The sequence below is a fragment of the Rutilus rutilus genome (assembly GCF_951802725.1).
Source record: "Rutilus rutilus genome assembly, chromosome: 24".
In the NCBI taxonomy this organism is placed as follows: domain Eukaryota; kingdom Metazoa; phylum Chordata; class Actinopteri; order Cypriniformes; family Leuciscidae; genus Rutilus; species Rutilus rutilus.
The window spans coordinates 18,152,341-18,177,241 of record NC_140228.1 but is presented as its reverse complement, the minus strand read 5'-3'; the positions used below and the strand labels follow the sequence as shown (position 1 = coordinate 18,177,241).

Here is a 24,901-nt window from a genome sequence, read left to right as displayed (position 1 = left end):
ATCTTCACGTGTCAGCGTGGAGTGTTTGCGCTAAATGGGCGGGGCAAACAGTCTGACTAATGGAAAATATGAACTGTTCCTAAATGAAATATTTCTGTTTGCTTCAGACTGACAGATTTCGACAGGATAAAGATATTATTTTCCACAAAATCCAAGTGTACACGAGGCCATAGTGATAAATGTGTTATTGTTTTTAGGGTAGCATAATTTATTAGACAATCTTACAGTGAATAAATTGTCACATAAATAAATAATTTGTCATTGCTGTCACCTTTTAAACTATACGTTTATAAAATGTAAAATGTCTTCTTTTTTTTTTCAGAGTGTTATAGTCAATTTATTTATCATTAATGCAACATAAATATTAAAAATGTTGAAAATTATTAACAATCCCTCAGACCATCGCATGTGTGTCAAAAGCTAGTGGGCTGCCTACATAGACAGCATTTTGAGCCTCGAACAGCGACAAGATGGTGTCTACGTAGGCAGCTCACTATGCTTTGAGACGCAGCCTTCGTTGCATCTGTCAATCAAATCATTCCTCACAGAACTAACTGAAGAAAAAAAACATCTCTGTATTGATTTAGCGCGTATCTGAGGAAATTCACATTATCTCCGCGTGTTTTGGCTGAAGTAAAGTGTGACCAAAGGTTATCAGATTAGATTTTAAATTAGATATCGATTGCGTTCAGATTTGTGAACTGAACCGAACTCTGAGGTAAAATGTTTTATTATCCAAACGTGCTTAAGCGTCACACTGGCTGCTTCTCTACTATTTGGTACGTATACTTCATCATAAACACGATTACGAATTTAATAAATAATAATAACAATACCAACATTAATTTATTGGCTGTTAGTTTCAAAAGGTAAAGTTAACTTACCACGCTGAGGTAACGTTAGCGTTTAGAAACTTTTAAAAACTTTTTAGGCTAACCTCACAAAATATGTAGCTGCTACTCAAACTTAACTCTGTAAAATATGTAAAGTTAAAATAAACTTTATAAAATATGGAACCTGCATTTAGACAGAGACACAATCATTTGAGTCAACAGGACGTTTAAGAACAGAGGAATATGTCAAAACATTGAATTAATTTTGTTTGTTGAAATTAAGAACAGTGGACTATGTCAAAACATTGAATAAAGTTTTGTTTGTTGACGTTTGTTTGTTTGTTTGTTTGTTTGTTTGTTTGTTTTGTTTTCAGGCTGGCAGCCACTAAAGGCATCAGGATTTCCAGAAGAGAGTACCTCAAGGTCAACGTCATGCGCACTTGGTTAGAGAAATCTTTGTTTCTTCTTCAAAATATCACCATATCTATGTGAGGTGATAATATGTCATGCTCTTTCTTTCAGGTTAATTTGTCATATTTTTTAAATGTTAATCAGTACGTTGTGTTTGTGTCTATATTATAGTGAGGACATTGTGGATTACGTGATGGTCCAGGTTCCTCCAAGCCATCCTAGTCTTCCCCGGCCCCGTTTCTCTCTTTACCTGTCCTCTCAGCTTCAGTATGGCGTAGTCATCGTGTACCATCGCCAGTGTGCTCTTCTGCTGGGTGAGATAGTCCTCATCTACTGTAGAAGCATTGACTACTAGTGTAGATTGTACCGTTTTGCTTAACATTTATTCTACAAAACACCATTATTAAAAGATTGCAGTCCTACCAAAACTGATCAAAGCAACACACACCAACAGTATACTATCCCTTGAGAAAAAGAAGTACACGTTAGTATACTTTTAAAAGGGTAGGGTACAACGGGGCTAAAGGTACAGTGGCACACCATAAGAAAAATGAAATCATAAAAGTTTTTTTATTTTTTTATTTTTATCTTATGAATGAATAAGGTGGAAAGGTGGGTCTTTTAACCCACACACGGGGTAAAAGGCATAAAGTATTTACTCAAATACTTTAGCAATAGTAAAATGTTTGTAATATTGTCTAAGTTAATATTAAATCTTCACTTAAACCAATCACTTAAGCAAAGTTTGGACTATTTTCTGTTTATTTTGATAAATGAAAGAATTTATTTTTGTTCAATAAATATTCATTAAATTAGTTAATTAATAATTCATTAAAATATGTTAATTTTAAAAATACAGAAATACAATTATTTTAAAAAGTCAAGATTCTGAAAGCATTGAATGAGATCCCATAATAATTCAATATAGATTACAGTAGTAACAATAAATATGATATTTTATTATATGATATGATTAATATCTTTTTTAAATATGATGGTTTCATCATAAATATGATGTTTATCTCTAAGCTGGACACCCAACTTAATATATGATATTTACCATCTGAATCTAACCATGTCATGTCAACAAATGGAAAAGTCCACCAGTTATTTATTATCATGTTAATTATTGTGCCTTTCGCCCCAACAGCATTTGACCCCAAATACAATATTTGTACATATTCTTCCGTTATTGAAAATCTGCTGCTTTAATTACCTTGAACAAAACAGAATAACATTAACAAGACATTTATCTCAAAATACAGTCAATCATTTTATGGATTCTCATTTGCTACATAAATCTACATTTTAAAAAACATTAAATATTAGATCAAATTAGCGCAGAATAAACTTTGCGTTACTGTCCGCAATCGTGTCAAGAATCAGACAAATTTCCAAGTGCATCATCAAAAGCGGTTGTTAAAGGGGTCCTATTATGCAATTTTATGAAGTCTTAATTTTCTTTTTGCGGTGTACTAAAATATGTCTTCAAGCTTGACGCATTATTTTTCCACAAACTTAACATTATTACAGCACCTCTCTCCCCAGTTTGGCTCGAACACGCCGATTTCGATAAAGCCCCTCCTTCCAAAATACAAAATGTGCTGTGATTGGCTAGCTGGCCCAGTGTGTTGTGATTGGCAGAAAACATTGTCTCTTTGACATAGCGACAACACTGTCTTTCTCTAATGCAGCTCGGCCAGGCCTCGCCAACTTTCTTGCGAATTCCGTGGGCGGGGATTATTTAAATGAGTAACATTGTGACTTCATAAGATATGGAAAAATCGCGTTGTAGTCCAAAAGAGCAGCTGAATATAATCAGTTCATCACATTTAATTGCATGTTATTTGCAATTAAATAAAAAGGTACGGTTTGAATTTTATATAGATGCAGTTTAGCTGACTTCTTTTTTGACCCACCCAAGTAAGACCTAAGTAAATTGTTATGTAAATTCATAATTACTTCTATTATCTTTAGTCAATTTCACACAGCAATCCCGGTAAATTACCGTAAAATTGCCAGAACGACTTTACCGGTAAATAAAAAATGTGCTGTTCACACAAGCAACGGCGTTCTGTTTTTTTACCGGTGACAGACCATTCACACATCAGTTCCAAAATACCGGTAAACTCTGTGATGATGTCATTAACCGGAAGTGATCTCTAAAGTTGTTAGCAAATCTCTTCATCCGCCCGGACGAGGAGAAGCGCTTTAGTTTCGGTATCACTTCAATTTGAAGACATTTGTAAACAGTGCTGAGTAAACGCATCATCTGCGTCATAATTTTATGAATGACCCAGAGCCGTTGCTCTTTCAACGGCTTCTGATTGGCCCAAATCACTTCTTATGTCAGTGCGTTCTGACCTCATACGTGCAAAATAACGGTAATCTTCATTCCACGTTCACAGCGCATATACCGGTAATTTACTGGGAATGTTACAACTTCCCTTACTGGTAAATTGCCAGAACCAGTTTAAACTTCAGTTTAAATTATAATAATGTGCCTAGTACTGTATGTTAAAATAAGTGTATTTTTAGAAATGTTAAAACAATGATTAAAACTATTAATTTGACATGTAAAAGTGCACTTTTTAAAAGTGTACTTCAGCATGTTAAGAAACATAGTCATGAAAGTGTACTCTCTTTAGGTACACTTAAGTGGCCTTTTATTTCATATTCATTTTTGTGTCATTTTTAAAAATGATACTTTTAAGATTTGAAGTACGCTATAGGTGCACATTCAATACAATAAAGCACACTTCTTTTTCACAAAGGATGTGCAATACAGGACCAACAAAACATACATGCAAGTACTTGATCTCAGCTGGTCCAAATGAGTCTGAGATCTGTCTTCACGTGATCATATGAGGGAAGCCCATATGGTAAAATAGCACACAACATTATCTTGTATTGATCAGCTGAATCAGCAGAATAGAGATTTGGCTGCTTCAGTTATTAAAATTTAAAACAGCTGCCAACACTGTTTGCCCTCAGGAACAGATGAATGCTGTTGTGAGATCTTCTGTCTGTAGTGTAACTATAAAACACTGTCGTGTATTGAGTGCGTTTAGAGATTTGAACGGAACCGATAAGCAAGGGAACAATTCAAATAAGCTGAGATTGAAGTCATTCATCAAAATGACACAGAGATTTCAGAGAACAGCAGACGTGCGTACGTAAAGATGTGCAAACAGATGCACTCGCTTAAATATGGAAGTGTCTCAAAGTGGACAACCTGAACAAACAGCTTAATCTATGGAGGTATTTAATTTATGAGCAGGAGAAAAGTAAACAGAATTAAAGTGATGTATGGAAGATTATATTTTCCACTATCTAGACAAACTTCAGCTCCCTTATCAAGTCAAATTTATAAAAAATATAAGCTGCAAAAACAGGCAAGAAATCATCAGGGATATGATATCAAAACAAGTGCATTTACAAATCATCACCTATTTAATATTCTGTTTAGTATGCCACCTTGATAAATAATAAATATGCCAGTACACATAGGTTACGTAATCATTACAGAGGACATCTAGATACAGTATAAATGTCTTAAAGGTACAGTAGCAAAACGAGCTAGGTTTATTTTGAATTTATTTGTATTTGTTGTCCATTTATAGTAATTTTTTTATTTTAATATTTTTTATTTTATTCAAGGATAAGAGAGAGTGTGTAAATAGTTATTTAAAATAAAATGACAACTAAATTAAAAAACTAAATAAAAATTTTGGTGCAAGAAACCTTGACACATTATAAATAGACATTTAAATTAAACCATTAAATGTTTTAAAGAATATAGTGAATGCATTTTCCTTTTGTAACAAATTAATGCAGGCATAGTATTCCATTACATTGTCCGGCAATGTGTTTTTATTATATTGAAATGGAGTGAATGGTTTTCTGATTGATTTCCCCACAGAGGAGGTCCAGCAGACCATCGAGCGCTTTCTTCGCTCAAAGAGACACTTGAACATTGACATGCCGGACACTGACAGGTCAGATTCAGGGTTGTCACTGTCATGTTGTCTCACTAATGTAATTCATTCTGACACAGACGTCATATTATTCTTTATACACCCGTGACAGCTGTTTATATCACTACTGCTGCTGTTCTGGGATTGTGTTTCCCTCTAGGTTGGTGCTGAATGTCCCTGACTCCCTGTTCCAGCTAGAGGAGGCTGAATGGGCACTGGAACCGTTTTTTGGAGTGATGGGGATTGATTGTGATCTGCCTAGATCTTCCTTGTCATCTCAGGTGATAAACTGAAGCATATACATACGGTTTGCACAAATTATTCAATGGAGCTATATCTAGAGACCAGAATATCGTAGAGAATTGGATCCACTAGCAACATTTAAAAAAAAACATTCATTAAAGTGAATTTAACGCAAACACATCACATTAGTCTAATCTCGACCTTTTCTAGGCAGTTCAGCCAATAATTTATTGTTTATTGTCACAGGAATTTATGGAGGCCTCACCTTCTGGTGGCCAGAAAGGAAAGGAAATTACATTACCTAAAGGTGAGATTTTGAAATATCGCAAGAACTGAGGTGGGTCAAAGAGTTTATCTTTATGGTTTTCACCTAATCTTTCCTTCTCTTTCCCTTTCAAGAATTCAATGCTTCTCCTGAATCAATCACTATCAAAGATGCAGAGTTGGTTCCTGTGCTTGGCACGGAGGTGATTTTCACTCTACATGCATCTCACTCCTCCATACTGGCAATAAAAAACACACAGAGATCTATATTTGAGTCTGTGTCCGCAGTCTTTGCTCAAACCAAATGCATGACGGCACTTCTGTGCCATTTGCCCCCACAAAATTCATACGGCTCTTTGTGAAGTTTTAGATGAGATCATCTGCCCACATGAGGCTTAGTCACGAATAACACCAGATGATATTATTCATTCCTTTTTATCTTCGTTTATTGTACCACACACTTCATATGCTGTTTCCCAATCTCATGTTTCTGATCATTTTCCAGTTTGGTGGGGCAGAGTTACCTGAAGCCACGGCTCATGAGATTGACATGCTCATGGAACAGCAAGATCTGTTCCATCTTGGTGGTGAGATTGATAGATACATGGATGCACTGAAAGATTGACACATATAAATATTAATCTCAATTAACATTTGTCATTATTAGCCATTCACAGGCCCACAGAGAATCTTTGCCCACTAGAGATGCGCGGATCAGCTCTAATGTCACCCAAATCCATAAAAAAAAAAAAAAGAACTCACCGGCAACCCACCCAAATTATGATTTTCTCTGATTTAGATATTCGCACCCGATCCGCGCTTTCAGTATTAAAGGTGCTCTAAGTGATGTCACGCGTTTTTTAGGCTGAAACATTTTTTGTCACATACAGCAAACATCTCCTCACTATCCGCTAGCTGCCTGTCCCCTGAACACACTGTAAAAAAACGCGGTCTCTGTAGACAGCCCAGGCTCCACAAACGGCAACAAAAACAAACTGGCCCAGCCTGGACCACGAAACATAACAAACAGTGTTCCAGCCAATAACCGACAAGAATGGTTTGGGGGGTTAGTGTGCGTGCATATTAAAGCTACACTGTGTGACATTTTCCCCCATCTGGCGGTGAAATTGTATATGACGAACCAGTGAATATTAGTTTCTGTTCCTTTCAATTTCGAGGGCATTTTAACTCCTACGGTGGCCGTATTATTCCAAGATTAACATGGCTTCCAGTTCGACTTCGTCCAATTGCGCCTTTAAAACTATCACCTGTGATCCGTCGCAGCACAGATTTATGTTACAAGGTAAACAATACTTTTTCACCATTGACGCGAGGAAAAGTAACGCAAGTTATACTAGAGGTCGTTCTGGCGTTATGCACAACCATGCTATGGTTAGACAAGCAACTATAAAACTTTGCATTTACAAAAATAGGCTGAATTACCTGTCGAGAAGAAAGCAGGCAACTTCGGCGTCCGTTTTAAAATCTTTGCTCCTCATGAGCTTTTTCCATCTGGGAAAAGTTACTCCAGTATTGACTTTGGTCTTGCTGATTTGCCTGTCGCGTTGACGTTTTAATTCTCTCTTTCGCTTCCTTGGCGACTCTGCTACATGTCCTCGAAAATAGGCGTGATCCTCCATCAGCAATCTTTCAAATCTGCCGGCAGTCGCGAGTAATCTCCCCCTCGCATTCGTCTCTGTGTCGCGGGTGTAAAGCGCGAAAGGCGAAGCTTGAATTTACAGGTATGTCCCTCTTTGGCTAATGTAGTTTCAAGATGGAGGGGCAACATGGCGACCGGCATTCGAACCCCTCACCCGTATGTACTTTCAATGGCAGATTATAAACTTACGAGAATACTTTATTACTTGAAAGAAGTAAATATACATTAATGAGCACATATATTTTTGACAGAACTAAGTGTTTTTTGCTAAGAATCAACAACAAAAATTACACAGTGTAGCTTTAAGGAGGGTGTGGGGAGTGGAGGAGAGAGAAGCATGAAGAGGGAAGTCAGCTAGAGGAGAGATGTCCTAACAACGACTAACGTTAGAATAAAATTTTGACACGGCCGACACACAACCAAAGAGACGACGTTCCGATGAACAAATAGCAAAGAAGAGGGAGAAGGAGAAGGAATGCGCTAAGTCCCGAATTTACATCGGAAAAGCCTTCGAAAGGTGGCGAGAACTCCGCCGGCAGAAGGGCTTCCAATCCAATATTCAGGTGGCTCTGTTTTTGCTGGACAGGTGGGTAAATCCAGTCTGGCGTTCATGACAGTTTCAGGAAGCACGGAAGGGAGGGGGAGGGGACGGGATGAGGAGGAGGGGTTGAGCTACCCTCCGTTTTGATTGACAATACTTCGAACGTCAACAAGAAGTGACATCACCCAACATCGCTTAGAGCACCTTTAAACGTGATGATATGGTATTCTACTACACTGATGTAGGCTGCTTTTAAATTAACATTCTTCTTTGGCAAAATTACATTTCCTTAATAGCCTAAACACAGGCTTTACTCCCTTCAAATATAAATGGTCACTGTTTCCGTCACTGAAACTTCCCAGAAAATAAATATGTTCAGCCCAAGCAAAGCTTGGAACCTTTTGCAGTAGTGAACCGTGACTCTTTGAACCTTTGCCCTCTCACCCCCTTCCCTTATTGGGTAAAGAGTAAACTGAGCCTAAAATTAGCCTAGCTACCGTGTCCTCTTCTATATAATACTGCATAAGTTACCTTTGACAAGAAATGTAACAAGCAATCAGCACAGTGAGTTTGAGAGTAATCACAACAAAATGTAAGAAATCCTCATTATCCTCAAATCCTCATTACAAATAATTGCATCATCACATAATCACAATCAGCGGAATGTGTTGACAACTGGCCGGGTTGCAAAACTTATGACATACAAAACCAATAAAATTTTATGAAAGCCGACACATAATGACAGCACCAAGATCAAAGCAAATTAGCGACAGATACTTCTGCATCATAGACCGTGAACAGCGATCCTGGCATTTTCAGAGCACCTGATTAAATTAATTACAGCAAATGTGCATAATGGTCGCTGAGTTGGTAAATTTACCGATTGACCAGTAATTCTGCAAAATGACTGTTTTCTCATGTATAAAACAGTGGCAGCGACTTTCAGAATAAAATCTGTTGGCATGTGACCTTTTAAAACGTACATTTTAAATAACTTACCCAAATAGCAAACAATTCAAGCAGTAAAGCTTTAGCTTGTTGGTTGATGCTGTCATCCAGAGGTATCGCTTATAATTACTGGGTTTGAAATGTTTTCAAAAGCTTTGGCTTTCTGCACCAAATTAAGCTCTGGTGTCGGTATTCCTTTGCCAATTAATTACAGCTTTTCTTTAAAAGTTAATCTTAAAAACAGTGTGGATAATACATTAGAAACAATGTCCTCCTCACTAACATTACTTGTGTTTCCCATAGCGAATACCGCTAGCTTTTTTATTTTCCTGTCTTTTGAAATTCGTCTCTCGTCAACTGGCTATGGCTTGGCCCTCTGTAATTTCACAGCAGGACAACCAATCACAGAGCTGAAAGCGTTAGGCGGAAAAATTCTAATATGGAGAAAATGGGCGTCTACACAACACAACACAACACGACAAAAACTGAATAGGCAGATTTTAAGGGTTTATTTCCTCAAAAAGTTTTAGATGTTTGTCAATTTATGAATTCCAAAAATAACATTACAATTGATAACATTACAATTTACTTTTTAAACTATTATGTAAAAGTTTGTGAATATAATTGTTTACAATAATTAGGCCCTGACGGTTCCGCTCTGGTTTATTGTCATATACATACAGCGCTTCACAGCCATTACATATCACATACTGTACCCAGCACTTGATTCGTCCTGGTTAGCTATTTCAGTAAAATGCTCCCACACTGATCCGTTTTGCTTCCATTGCTCATTAAACCCTGCAACTGCGTAGTCTGCAAATTAGTGCCTGACGAAAAAAATAAAAGTTTAACACCTGATATGTTTTAAAACATATTTCCATCATTATATATAATGAGCACTACGAGGTGCTCTAGGCATATGTTTTCCTTGATTGTATTTCCCTGAAGAGATATTTGTTGTTTTTGAAAACTAAAGTAAAGGAGTGACACAAGTTCGTTGCATTTTACTGTAAAAAGAGAGTTCCATGTCTTTATTAAAATCAACATTAATGATTTATCTCTCATCCATTATTATTTTTTATTACTTGGCCCACCTGACCCTCGGATTATACGCAGCATCCATCGCGATCCGCGCATCAGTACTGCCCACTGAAGTCTGCAGAAGGCTTTGAACGAACTAACTGTGGTACTGACGAACTAACACGTCCCCTGTACATTTGTTTATTAAATATTACACATTTTACCTTTACCATCCATTGCAATATTGGGAAATATATATATGAAAATATATTACCAATATAAATTGCAACTAATGTTTATGTAACATTTTACTTATTTCTTATCTTTTTTCTTATCTAAATATATTCCTAACCCAAAATATACTATTTTCTTGCTCCTTGGTGTAAATTTTGTAATATATTAAGGCATTTGGAAGATTAAATGAAATATATTTTGAATTTAAAATACATATTTATTAAAGCAAATTAAGTTATAACATATATTTAGCATATTAACTATCATTCAAAAGTTTGGGGTCTGTAAGATTTTGCTTTTGAAAGAAATTTGATCAAAAACACATGAAAACATGAAATATTATTACATTTTAGAATAACTGTTTTCTACGGAGCCCCTAAAGGGACCTTTGCAAAAATAAAAATATACAGGCTTTCGCGTGCTCATGAGAAATCATGATAGTTGTCTCGCGCGCACGGGAAAGTTTCTCGTGAGCACAGAAAGTCTCTATATTTTTATGTTTGCAAAGGTCCCTTTAGGGGCTCTGTAGTTTTCCATTTTAATATATTTAAAAATGTAATATATTCCTGTGATGCAAAGCTGAATCAGCAGCCATTACTCACATTCTGCTGCTTAATATTTTTGTGGAGATTTACTTTTGATCAATTTAATGCATCCTTGCTGAATAAAAGTAATAATTTCTTTAAAAAGAAAATCCTTTTGACCCAAAAGATTTGAATGGTAGTGTATTAGAAATATATTGGTTCTGCAGATTTACCCTAAAACTCAGCACAGAAAATGTCAAAAAGATACTATCTGGGCCCATTCGTAACCCGATTACTTAGTTGACTGTAATTGCCAGCAACAAACACGTTTTTATAAAAATATGAGTCTAAAAGTCACATGTTTTCCTCTATGCTCCTTCAGATGAGGAAGATAAGGAGAGAGAGAGGGTGACAGAAGGGGAGAAATCAGGATATATGGATCCTGCTATGGTCTCTATAGAACAGTGAGTACCATAAAGATGAGATGAAGGACATAAAGATGAAATGGATGAAGGAAGTACTGCTGTTGATTCAAATTTGGTTCGTCACACTGCACCCAATTCAGATTTTTTTTGTCTTTAGGACTGACTGTCTGCACTGAAATTAAGCAAGACCTGCTTGTTTAGTCAATATTTATAAGCTTCAGCACAATGGCAAGAGTTTCTACAACAACTGCGAGTGTCATTGTGGAAATGACAACATAAGCTTGGAGGCATTACTGTAGTTTACAGATGAATGCACAAGTTGTGTCTAAAACCATGCACTTATTCACTTGTTAAAATCATCGATTTGAAACTACATGTGAATGTGGTTTTCGTTGTGCTTCATCAAAAATATATTTACATGTTTCATGTTTTTCTTTCACCAAAACTCAGTTTTTCACCGCCTGTCTGAACAAAGCTGTTGGGTTCTTTCTATATAAACATCAGTTTAGACAGACAATGATAGTTGTTGGGCCAAATGTCCTTGACCTAGAATCCCTTGACTGCACAGTTTAATGGAGCCCATAATGTTTGCCTGAATTGGCTGCTAGAGTTGAATGGCGTTCTCCTTGTGTTGAACCATGACTGAATGCATGTTTGCAGACTGAAGAACAGTGAGTGCATCGTGGATGAGAGGAATGGGCGTCTTACGGAGGTCACCTTAGATCGGGTCGCTCTGGAGATGACCCCTCCCCCCATCACCATGCCACCAACCACTGAGGCCAGTGAGAGAGACGTCGAGATGGAGCGCTCCAGTGAGGTTTGTGTGTGAAGCCATGTCCACATTACCTTGCTCATTATGCTCCGGTGTTACATAATCCATATGTGTTCTGAAGCGTGAACGACTTTGTAGCAAAGACAGTGACATAGTCCACAACAATGTGTTTAAAAACCTCTCACTCTTCCATTTTTCCTCTGGTTTTGTCCCTCTTTTTCAGAAACTCTTAGTTGAGCAATCTGTGCATCCAAAGAGGCGAGGTCGCAACCGGCAACTGATCTTCGCCGACCAAAACACACAGATTACCCAGGATGCAATGCGACAACAAATCAACAACCCTCTGATTGAAACCCAATCTCTGGTGGGAACTTTGTGAAAGATAACTAATCTAATCAGTAGTGCTAGAAATCTTTAGGCAAGGCAGGATTTAATTTGATGGAGTTTGAGGAAGCCGTGGTGTAATTACAGGAATGATTCTTGATGCATCTAAATTTTTCAGTAACAGCATATGAGTGCAAATCTTTAAAGTGGCTCTCTGGCTTCCTTATAAAAGCCATACTAAAACATGTTCTTACTGCAAATATAAATTATATTTTGGCAACCTTTGGTAATATACCTTTTTTTATTAAATTGTCTGAAAACAGTATAAAGGATATTTTCATGATCCTTCAGAAATCATTGTAATATGCTGATTTCTTATTATGATCAATGTTGAAAACAGTTGTGCTGCTTTAATATTGGTCTTAATAATGGCTTAAAGGGTTAGTTCACCCAAAAATGAAAATTGTGTCAGTAATTACTCACCCTCATGTTGTTCCAACCCCGTAAGACCTTCGTTCATCTTCGGAACACAAATTAAGATATTTTTGATTAAATCTGAGCGCTGTCTCACTCCTCCATAGGCTTCTAAGGGACTGAAACTTGCTGGCCCAGAAAAGTTATTAAAGAGATCGTTAATATAGTCCAAGTGACTACAGTGGCTCAATCTTAAAGGAGAACTCCGGTCAATTTTAACATTGAGCTAATTTTTTTGTACATTTGGAGTGCTGTCAGTACAGAGAACAACGACAAAAATCGGTGTTGCCTACAACGTGTTATCCTCTTTTTAAAATTTGCACCCTGTTGACTTCAATGGGGCAAGTTTTAAACCTGCTTTTAGGCTTTGGACTGTCGAAGTCCACAGTAATCGATTGTCGAGTTCACGCGCGTGATCATAGGTACTAAACCTATGCGCGTGAACTCGACAATCGACTACTGTGGACTTCGACCGAAAACAGGATGTAAATACAGGTATGTGCGCTGGCTGAATAAACATCATTTTTATTAATATCTTTCACATCTACTGCAGTCAGATTCACCGTGTTCACTCAGAAGGAATCACTCACATGACCTGTGCACTTGTAATGACACATCAAGGATGTTAAGAGGCTAAAAGCAGGTTTAAAACTTGCCCCATTGAAGTCAACAGGGTGCAAATTTTAAAAAGAGGATAACTCGGTGTAGGCAACACCGATTTTTGTCGTTGTTCTCTGTACTGACAGCACTCCAAATGTACAAAAAAATGAGCTCAATGTTAAAATTGACCTGAGTTCTCCTTTAAGTTTATCAAGCGACGAGAATACTTTTTGTGCGCAAAAAACAACAAAAATAACGACTTTATTCCACTATTCATTTCAGTTCACGTAGTGTTTTTGCGCAGCGCATCTGTGTTGCACGTCACCACGTAGGCTCACTATTGGCCGACGCTGGTCATGTGTGTGATGCGTGTGACGTACAACACAGACACGCTGCGCAAAAACACAACGTGAACCAACTCGAGGCCCAGAAAGAAGGAAATGAATAGTGGAATAAAGTCTTTTTTTTTTTTTTTTTTTTACAAAAAGTATTCTCGTTGCTTTATAAACTTAAGATTGAGCCACTGGAGTCACTTGGACTATATTAACAATCTCTTTAATAACTTTTCTGGGCCAGCAAGTTTCAGTCCCTTAGAAGCCTATGGAGGAGTGATCCAGCTCTCAGATTTAATCAAAAATATCTTAATTTGTGTTCCGAAGATGAACGAAGGTCTTACGGGGTTGGAACAACAGAATTTTCATTTTTGGGTGAACTAACCCTTTAATGCCTTAATAATGCATCCTTGCTGAATAAAACTATAATTATTTTTATTTTTTTTATCTTACTGACCCCAAACTTTTAAACGGTAGTGAATGTAATATTTTAATCATATTTAATATTGAAAAAAATGTATACATCTTTTGAAAAAAATTGCATCTATGTTTGCAGTGCATCTACTTTGGTGGTGAATCTATTTTTTTCCCCCAACCCTGTTAATCATAAATGATTTGCTAATATGATTCTCTTTCTGTCCATCTGTCTCCATTTTTCTTTTCTTTTTTCCTTAGTCTGATGCACTCCTAAGTATTTCTGCCTTTCGGAAGGCATCAGCCTCAGTTCTGCTCAGCACACCGTGTAACAGTACGTTATAACACCAGCACCTCAGCATAAATTATATGCTTGCTCATATATAAACTTGTTTTAATATCATCATGCATAAAGTCATCAACAGCTCTAGAAAACACTTTTTTTTTTTATTCCAACACTTATACAGCACAAATACTTCTCAACTAAACAGAGAAACTACTGCATCAGCTCCTTTATCTCACACTGGACAGTTTAATAGATCTTAATAATGAAACCATTGGACCATCAAAAGGCTCAGCAGTTTTATCAGGAGTCAGGAAGCACCTTAAGGCCCGATCACATCAAGGACGATAACTGTAACGATAAAGATATAGTTCGAAGTAACTATATCTAACTGTCTAGTCCACACCACAACTACACTGATAACGGCACAGAGAAACGACATCGTTGGAATCACTTTCAGGATTTCTTTCAGCTGATGAGCGATAAAAACATTGACAGCCAATCAGAATCCATCCTGTTTTAAAAAGCTGGAGCATTTAAAGCGGCATGCGGCATAACCGCATGCTTAGAATAAACAGAACGATATGTGACCCTGGAGTTATACATCACCTGAAAGCTGAATAAATAAGCTTTCCATTGATGTATGGTTTGTTAGGATATGACCATATTTGATACAACTGTGCAATTTGATACAAGCCGAGATACAACTATTTGAAAATCTGGAATCTGAGGGTGCAAAAAAATCGAAACATTGAGAAAATCGCCTAAAAAGTTGTCTGTTTATGTTCGCGATTGTGCTGCTTTCACTCACAAAAATAAATGTTTTATATATTTACGGTAGGAAATGTACAAAATATCTTCATGGAACATGATCTTTACTTAATACCCCAATGATTTTTGGCATAAAAGAAAAATCTATAATTTTGACCCATACAATGTATTGTCGGCTCTCGCCACAAATTTACCCGTGCGACTTGGTTTTGTGATCCAGGGTCACATATTGTGTGTTGATGTGGACACTAATACACTCCACTCTTATAACGATTGACCTTTCATTGCAGTGCTCATCCACCCTGATCTCCAGAAGCTATGGAAATCCTCCAGCGTTTCCTCCACCCTCCCCCGTCCCTCCAGGAAACGGCGGGCACAGGAGGAGGGTGAGCAGTTGGACATGGAGAGAGTAAGAGGAACGGAGAGGAGTCGGGAGTCTAGCAGAGAGGTGAAGAAGTCATAGGTTGCTTATCTGGTCATGTCAGAGTCAGAGACTTGATTTATTAATCTTTCAGAGTTCAAGGTTATTTTCAGGCACACACATTTTATAAGCATGTTCACTATTGATGTTTAAAGGGTTAGTTCAAACAAAAAGGAGAATCTCATTATCTTTTCCTCATGTGATAAATGAAAATGTATGACAGAACAATAAAAGATGACAGAACCTTCATTTTTGGGTGAACTATCCTTTTAAACACTACGTTTACCAGAAGCTGAATGAGAAAATAGAGGACGTGGCTTGTTTTCTGCTGGGATATGATTGGATCTAGAGGCGTTTCATTCAGTTTCCTGTCAAAACTCTACCCAAGCCGTCAAACTGACGTCATCAGAGACGGACGGCCATTCCTGATGGGAACTACAGTTTCAGATTTTGATTAAAGATGACGAAGATTAAACTTGGACAGATTAATTGTCTACCACAAGACTAGTTATGTGCGCTAACAAAGTAAATAGGGTCCATTGAGTTTATGCAAGCCACTTCAAAAAAAGAAGTGCACTTAATTTTATTGAATGTGCTTTTGCAGTGTACTTCAACTCTTAAAAGTATATATTTTTAAAACTGTACAGATATTATATTAATAAAAATAAAATACCACTTAAGTGTACTAAAAGACAGAACACACTGAAGTACACTTTTAAGAAGAGCACTTTGTAATGTCTAATTAAAAGTTTCACTTTAAAATACATTTTAAAACATTGTTTTAATAATCTTTTGTCGCGCTTTGAAGAAGTTCACTGAAAGCACATGTAAAGTACTTGATTTGTTATAATATTAACTGTGTTATTCAATATTACATTGAAAGTTAATATATTTGAAATGTACTGAATTGCAACATCATCATAACAAATGTGTAATTACAAATGTATGACATACAAGTTTCCATAGTTTACCAAAAATGCTTCTCAGTACATTCGGCAGTGTATTTTAACCATATTTCAAAGTAGATATATTTATAAAATTACACAAGATAACATTACATAAGTCCTACTTGTGTGGGTAACAAAATCTGAGGTTCAGCTAACTGCATTTAATAAAATACACTTAAAGGGATAGTTCACCCAAAAATTAAAATTGTGTCAGTAATTACTCACCCTCATGTTGTTCCAACCCCGTAAGACCTTTGTTCATCTTCGGAACACAAATTAAGATATTTTTGATTAAATCTGAGAGCTGGCTCACTCCTCCATAGGCTTCTAAGGGACTGAAACTTGCTGGCCCAGAAAATGTATTAAAGACATCGTTAATATAGTCCAAGTGACTACAGTGGCTCAATCTTAAGTTTATCAAGCGACGAGAATACTTTTTGTGCGCAAAACCTCCTAAAAATAACGACTTTATTCCACTATTCATTTCCTTCTCTCTTGGCCTCGAGTTAGTTCACGTAGTGTTTTAGCGCAGCGCGTCTGTGTTGCACGTCACCACGTAGGCTCACTATTGGCCGACGCTGGTCATGTGTGTGATGCGTGTGACGTACAACACAGAAGCGCTGCGCAAAAACACTACGTGAACTCAAAAAGTATGCTTAAGTGTACTTTTTCCACAAGATTGTCTCTAACTCGCTTTCCTTTATGTGTTTTGTGCATTTAGGTGGTCAGGGAGTCTGGTGAGGCGGCGCAGCTTCTGTCTGAACTCTCAGGTGACAAACATAATAAAATCAATGCGATTTCAGTGTGATGTATAATGCCTCGTTTCCACTGAGCGGAGCGGTACGGTACGGGACAGTACGGTACGGTTCGGGTCTGTTAACCATGATCTGGCTAGCGTTTCCACTGCCAACAGTACCCTTACTTGATAGGCGTGGTGTTTCGATCAACGTCATTTTCGCGCGAAGAAGAACATAGTAAACTACAATGGATGACATGCAGCAGATCTTGACATGTTTGTCACAAGAAGACAAGCGCCGACATTAGGCTTTCTCAATATCAAGTACGCAAAGTTTGTACTTGCCATGTGCGACTCCTACACGCAAATGGTACAGCGCGTTCTTAAAAGCGTCACTCAGCTCGCTCTGCTACTCCGGTTATCGCTGTTAACTTACTCTGTATATACATTTTAAGCAACAATAAAACGAAATATGTTATTAAACACCACTCTGCCTCTTTTCGTTTTCATTTAAATAAATTAAACATTATAGGGACACAAACGTGGTTCATGCGCAACACATATTGATTATGCACGTTATACGTTATTCTATTTATAACAAAACGAAATATAAAACACAACCCTAACGTTGCCTCTTTTCATTTAAATAAAAACAAAATTACACATATTCCAGGCAATATATGCGTTTGTACAAATGTTGCAATAAACATCAGTGATAATCTTGTAATAAAAAAATGACAAGAAACCATATTTCTTTTTGTAAAATTTCAGTTTTATCAATAATAGCCAATATAAAAGTTTAAGTAAAAGGTACAAGAAGCTATACAATAAGAAATAAAGCAAACAATTCAGTCAAATATCCAAATGCAGCGCTCTAGTCTAACATTACAAGTAAAGTTAAATACAAATAGCCTTTAACGTTAATATGAAACTAAACTTAGCCCTCAGCCAAAACGATTGACAGGGAACTCATTATATATTCACGAGAGCAAAGATCACCCGTTAGGTCTACACAAGACGAATTATATCTCATGTTTAACCACTACCGTCGGAGTCGGCGACGAACGTCAGAAGACTAGCCGAGGAAAGGCTCATCCAGCCGGGAAACATGAGCGCCGAGCCCCGCTGAACGCATGGATCTCACAACCGGGGGAAAAAAACCATCTTTATAAATAAACCACAGATTTGAGCTTTAAACAACTACATTCTCGCCTGAAAAACTCTTAAAATTACATTTCGTGATACAGTAACAGTAGTATTATATTAAACTGTATATTAAAAAATGGCGCTTCTTATGTTGTCATTCCCCTTGTAGCACGCGCAAGTGACAATTCTCTGTCAACCAATCAACGTCCTGCAGTGAGTCTAGCTCCACCTTTTAGTACCGTTCCACTGTGCTAGGTACCCCAATGGAAGGGTACCTAAAAAGTGGTATGGTACGGTTCGGCATTTTGGTACCATTCACAACTTTTGATAGTGGAAACGCAAATAAATGCGTACCGTTCCGTACCGTACCGCTCAGTGGAAACGAGGCATAAGACAGCGTCCAAGCACTTTTAGCCTCTGCTCTAAATGTCCATCAAAGTACAGTCAGGTACCAAATATCCCCAAAGGAAAGTAAAATATGATTTTTTTTTTTTCTTTTTTGGGGGGGTCCCCCATGAAGAAAACAGCTTATAAATCAGACTAAATTATTTTTGTTTGTTTATTGAAAATGTAAAATGCAGAGAGTTTTCTGGTTGGTGGAGAGAATATACAGTTTATACAGTATAAAAATCATTGTCTATGGACAGACATTGATATTCAGAATGTGTGTGTTTTTGTCCAGCTGGTTCTGACGTGCTGCTGGATGTGTCTAAAGGAGACAAGTCTCAGAGTGACCACATCACTCCCACCAACAGATGGTGAGAAATTGCTAAAGGAAAAACAAAATGCATCAAAATAGACAAAGTTAATAAACACTAAATGTCAGAACATGCATCATATTCAGGACTGCAGTTGTACGTCATGCGGTCTTATGGCACATGCACACATTGTAAAAAGAACTGTTGGTGCATGAAATCCTGTGAAATAAACATTATGTGTGTAGGTCTCCAATAGAAGAGGCTCCTGTGTCCATGGAGGTGATATTAGAGGAACATGTTGAACTGCCACAGGGAGAGACGGAGCCCGGGATGGGTGACATCACCACCGCTGACCTGCTCAGGTTCGAAGAGGCACTTAGTAGCTGAACATGTCTTTGTGTGTGTATCATCAGATTTTTTCAGTCGTTCTTTCTGTCATCAGACTGATCATTGGCTTCATCAAGCGCTTTGAGAAGGTCTCCTTCCACTCACTGCTGCCTCCAGAGGCCGAGCGCAGCACTACAGCTCATCTGTTCTACAAAATACTGGGTAAGACATGAGACGTTGGTGACAACAGGACAGGATGTTGGTGTTTGCTTTTTACTGTCTCTCAGTATGTATGTGACATGTGATCTGTTTGTTCTACAGAGGTGCTCGGTGCTCTGAAGTTAAGTGTGTGTCAGACTGAACCGTTTGGAGTCATCACCATTACCATGAACCGTTGAACACACACACCATGTGCAAACATACATGCTCTCAAGAACTTTGAAGCTGTTAGATTGGTTTAACTGAGCACGATGTTATGCTGAAAATATATTAAGCCAGTTCAGAGGCTAGTTTTTGTATTCATAACTGAGCAGTACAGAAAAACTTCTAAACTTAATATTTAATGATTATGAATAATTGGTTACTGCAATTATTATTTTAATGTAAATAATCTCGCATAGCAGTTGCATGGTCTTAGAGCGAAAAAGAGTGTTCTTTTTAAATGAAGTTTATATTGTAATCTTTTTTTATGAATTTTTATGATGTTTTAAACTTTATGAAGTTGAATGTTTTCATTTGTATGTATATGAACTTGTTATAACTTTTAATCTTTTTAATCACTTAAGAAATGGTTTGGAATAGGCTTCTGAAGTTTTTAACTGTTCTCAAGTTATGGAAGATATGTTGAATGATTTTTATAGAATTTGTCTCAATGCTAATTTCAATATAATAAATTTATATTTAAAAAAGTGACTAAAGTTGTTTTTGAATATTTGCTGTTGAAAAAATATAAGCATTTGTTGTCAGCTGTCAAATTATGCTTTACATTGATTCATCTGTCACATACAAATTATTGTTCTTACAGACCTATTAATATAGTCAAGTCAACTTTATATATAGGTATAATATATATATATATATATATATAGCACTTTATACAATACAGATTGTTTCAAAACAGCTTCACAGGGATAACGGGAAAATAATGATTCAATGATGCAAACAGAATTCAATTCTGCTGTAAAGCAGACAATATTCATTATTAAGTTGAAATCACTTCAGTGTTGGTTCAGTTTGGTTCAATAACCGTGTAAAGTTCATCAATTATGGAATGAGTTCAATTCAGCTATAAAGTAGCTCTGGAGAAAACAGTGATGTCATCATCCAGCTCAGTTCAGTTCAGTTTTCATCCAATAATGTACGTGCATTCAAGTCAATAATGTAATAATAAGTAGTCCAGGCCTACCTAGTGTGCACTTAGTGTACTTGGTTTTAAAGCCCATGTGATTTAAACAACTTCACCACACCGAAGGTCAATGAAAATCATCATATTGAAGTAGCAACAGATCTTTACTTTCATATTTTAACGTACTTGATTCTATCCAACTGTTGTTGACTGGATGGAGGAAGATTTAAATGCGAAAACTTTGCAAGATTAAAACTTAGGTGAAACAACAACAAAAATACATATGGTTGAATAACACGCATTTACAAAATAGGTTGAATTTCCATTACATGATGACTTTAAAGTGTTGGGGAAGTGAAATTCAATTACCCCTTAGTCCACAGGGGGCAGTGCAGGACCAGTGTATCCATTAACCCTCCCAGCAGAAATCCCTTTGTTGACAGTGATCTCATACAGTTCATGATCTCATGCCTGCCTGACCTCACACTGTTAAACTAGAGTCGTGAAGCAGTTCTCACAAATGTAACACCAGCCAGAAACAACGACAGACAGAAAACCAGCAGCCCACTGGGCACAATAAAACCCATGCCAACCTTTCTGTTGCGCTGATTCGTAGATTGACGTATGCAGAACAGACATATATGGTAAAGCAGTAGTTAGCATACAGATGAAGAGTCACGGAAAAACTATGAACGGTAAACAACGACTTCACACTGTCCTCAGGCAACCGCTATCCCACCCCATAGCACAGATGCTCTGAATTTCAAAAGGGCTGAGGGGAAATATTTCATATCTGGCCCGCTCATGCTCAAGAGAACAGATGTTTACATTAACAAGTGACTATATAGACATTAAGAATATGACATCACAAGTAAGAACACAATCATAATGTACGTAAAAGAGTGTAAAATTCCCATTGACTAGACAATGAAGTTAAATTTAGGGCAGTCTATACTATTGTAGCACTTCGTGAGCACAGTATACTGGAATAATTGATTATCCTGATCAGCTTGTTACTGGGAAAAACTGGCATATTACTGGGGAAAAAAAGGACAGAAGTTCATAGGCCAAGCTGAAGGATCCTGCATTACTGCGATGCGTGCCACACGATCATGAACATGCAGAGTTATGAGGTGACATGTTTTCTCAAGGCATTAAAATGTGGCACTTTGCTGTAATGACACAGTAAATCGCTCAGGTCTAGTAATCACCTGTCAGACAGGAATTCAAAACTGCACTGCATGCTTAGAATGTGGTTGTGTTATAGGATCACTTACGTTATGTTAATTACTTTTTCAATTCCTTAAGATAGCCTTCCATAAGATCAACTTAAAAGAATGATTCTCCAGCAGCATTAAGTACCTGTACCTGAAAACATTGACATCTTTACACATTGCTGTGCCATTAAACAAGCTTCCTAACATATCTGTGACTTAATTTAGTTCATTTGTAATGGTGCAAATTATAATGCAGTGAGTTTGGTTGGTTAGTTTTTAGTGTTTAGTCTAAATTGTCGTAAAGCAAAGGCTCCACTAAGTTAGGCTGGTTAGTTTTTGTGAGTTTAAATAAAGGTAATCCCCACTAATTTAGTTATCTAACCAACCAACTATTAATATTTGGTGAAAATTTTCACGAAGAGAAACCCCCACTGTTTTGCTAAGTGAATTAGTCTGTTGGTTGGTTATAGTATTTAGTGCACATTTTAATATAGAGAACCCCCAATGTGTTAAGTAGTTAGTTTCTTATTTTTAGTTAGATTTGGTGCACAATTTAATGGGAAACCCCACAAATTTAGTTGGTTGGTTTGTTCACAATATAATCTATATAATATAAAGTGTTGCCTTTCAACATCCCAGCATAAATGCTCGTGTTATTAATATATATGAAGCCCCAATGTGTTATCAACCTAGTTTTAGTTAGTTTGTTACTTTGTTGGATGTTATCATTAATATCAATGATGTTTTTAAAATTAATATTGGGTAGGCTACAACACTGAATGGGAAACCCAAAAAATGTAGTTGTTCAAATATAATAAAGTGAAGCCCCCATTGTCACAAACTGCTCTGAGACACAAAGATTGAGGATCCAAATGCAGTTTATTTGAGTAATCCAGAATCGCAATCAAACACAGGCAAAGGGTCAAGCACAGGAAGGCTTTAGTTTTTTAGTTTAGTTTATTTATATCAGGACAATGTGCAGTTACATTAAAAAGATGGCTGCACCAGATTTAGCACTATGCTAATTTCCATCTGGCAGTGCAAACAAACAAACAAGGGTCAGAGGCAAAAAGGGAATCCAAGAAACAGGCAAAAATCCAAGAAACAAGAGACAATGAAACCAGGGAGAATGCTCAGAAATGCAGTATAAATACTAAACAAGACTTCGCAGGGAATTAATGAGTGTACATGGTTTAAATAGGCTGAGACTGACAAGGTACTGAGACACAGGTGGATGCAATCAGGGATGATGAGACCAGGCAGTGAGTTATGGGAAATGTAGTTTATGAGGGAATGACAATAGTCTGTAGTGCAATAGTGCCCTCTGGTGGCTCTCAAGGGCACTCCAGCTGGTGATTGTAACATCGCTTGATGGTGTTTTTAGCCCCCAATGGCTCCTTCCAGGCAGCTAACCCTAACCTCAACCTTAAACCTACCCATCCCCTCGCTGCCTGGAAGGAGCCATTGGGGGCTAAAAACACCAAACACTTGTAACATCAATGTGTTACCATGCTAGTTTTAGTTAGTTACTTATAGTGCTTTTCCACTGCATGGTACGGTACGGTACGGTACAGTACAGCTCGGTACAGCTCACTTTTGGCGCAAAACCATTACCACATTACCAGTACCAGCTCAACTCGACTCGGCTCGCTTTTCGATCCGTTTTCCATTGCAGATAGTACCTCCACAATAGTACCTGGTCGTCATAGCGACGGCGCAGGAAACTGCCGTGACGTAATCTTCTACGCGACACACACCCGCTACCCACACACACAGGACAATGGAGGAAATCGCGTCTGGCGCGTGCAATGATGACGCGGTGAATAGTGACGATTCTCTCTGACCAATCAGCAGTCTGCCGTGTTTTCACGTCACATTTTAGTATCGCCTCAGCTCGCTCAGAACCTCGCCGGAGGTGATACGAAAAAAAAGTACCTGGAAGCAGGTACAGGTACAACTTTTACACAGTGGAAAACCAAACAAAGGTGAGTCGAGGCGAGCTGGTACTGTGTAGTGGAAAAGCGCCATTTGTGACACTTTTCCACTGCATGGTACGGTACTAAATGGTACCACCTCTGTTGAAGTTCCAAGAGTACCATACTGATACTAAAATGTGACGTGAAAACACTGCAGCTCACTGATAGGTCAGACAGAATCGTCACTACCAGCGTCATTGTATTTGTGACATGAGACACCAAACCCGCTAGATTTAAACAGCCAGTAACAGCCACCGCTGTAGCACCTGTTTTTAAACTACTTGCTTGAAGAAAAAAAAAAAAGAAAAAAAAAAGGAAATGGCTGAATCGTGTTCAGTGGACGAAGTGCAGACATTGGTAGCTGCAACTATAACAATCAGTCTATAATCCCACCCACTTTGAAGCGGTAGCCTACTAATCGCAGTGGAAAAGCAAACCGAGCTAAAGCGAACCGCGCCGAACCGAGTCGTACCATGCAGTGGAAAAGCGCCATTAGTTAGATAGATAATATAATTAATAGTAGTGTTCTTTTTTAAAATTAATATTTGTTGCAACATTGAATGGGAAACCCCACAAATTTAGTTGGTTGGTTTGTTCAAATATAATAAAGTGAAGCCTGAATGTGTTAAGGCCTCATTATACTTCTGCGTCGGACCTACGCCGGAGCCTATACGCCGTAGGCAACGTGTTGGTTTTAATTTATACTTCTGTGTCGTTGTCCGCGTTGACGCGTACCTAGGGAGCGTGTGAAACCCCGAGGGAGGGGTTCTGGCAGACCAATCACAGCGCTTGTGTCCGTGTAGAATTGACGCGTTGTTACATTTTTGGAGAGGTGCACGTCAGGGTACACACAGCCTACGACGTAGCTACGGCGGCAGTTCGACGCAGAAGCATAAAACAGGCTTTACCAAGCTAGTTTTAGTTAGATAATTCCATTAATATAAATATTGCTTTTTACTTGATTAATATTGGGTGTGGGGAAACCTCACAGATTTAGATAGTTTTTTAATATTTAGTGCAATATTTAATAATACCTCT

The 24,901-nt window shown here is 37.6% G+C and overlaps 1 protein-coding gene across 1 annotated transcript; it reads left to right on the top strand.

Moving 5' to 3' along the window:
• Positions 1 to 723: 723 nt before the first annotated feature.
• Positions 724 to 19,598, top strand: rec8b (REC8 meiotic recombination protein b; the record flags this gene model as incomplete). The annotated part of the gene is made up of 17 exons (XM_084398213.1): positions 724 to 779; positions 1,208 to 1,276; positions 1,416 to 1,558; positions 5,167 to 5,242; positions 5,382 to 5,502; positions 5,714 to 5,771; positions 5,864 to 5,931; positions 6,234 to 6,312; positions 11,038 to 11,119; positions 11,741 to 11,897; positions 12,076 to 12,216; positions 14,258 to 14,330; positions 15,341 to 15,498; positions 17,140 to 17,188; positions 18,983 to 19,058; positions 19,244 to 19,360; positions 19,441 to 19,598. The coding sequence occupies 17 exons, from the start codon at positions 724 to 726 to the stop codon at positions 19,556 to 19,558; spliced, it is 1,641 nt and encodes a 546-aa protein (XP_084254339.1). The 3' UTR covers positions 19,559 to 19,598.
• Positions 19,599 to 24,901: the final 5,303 nt, after the last annotated feature.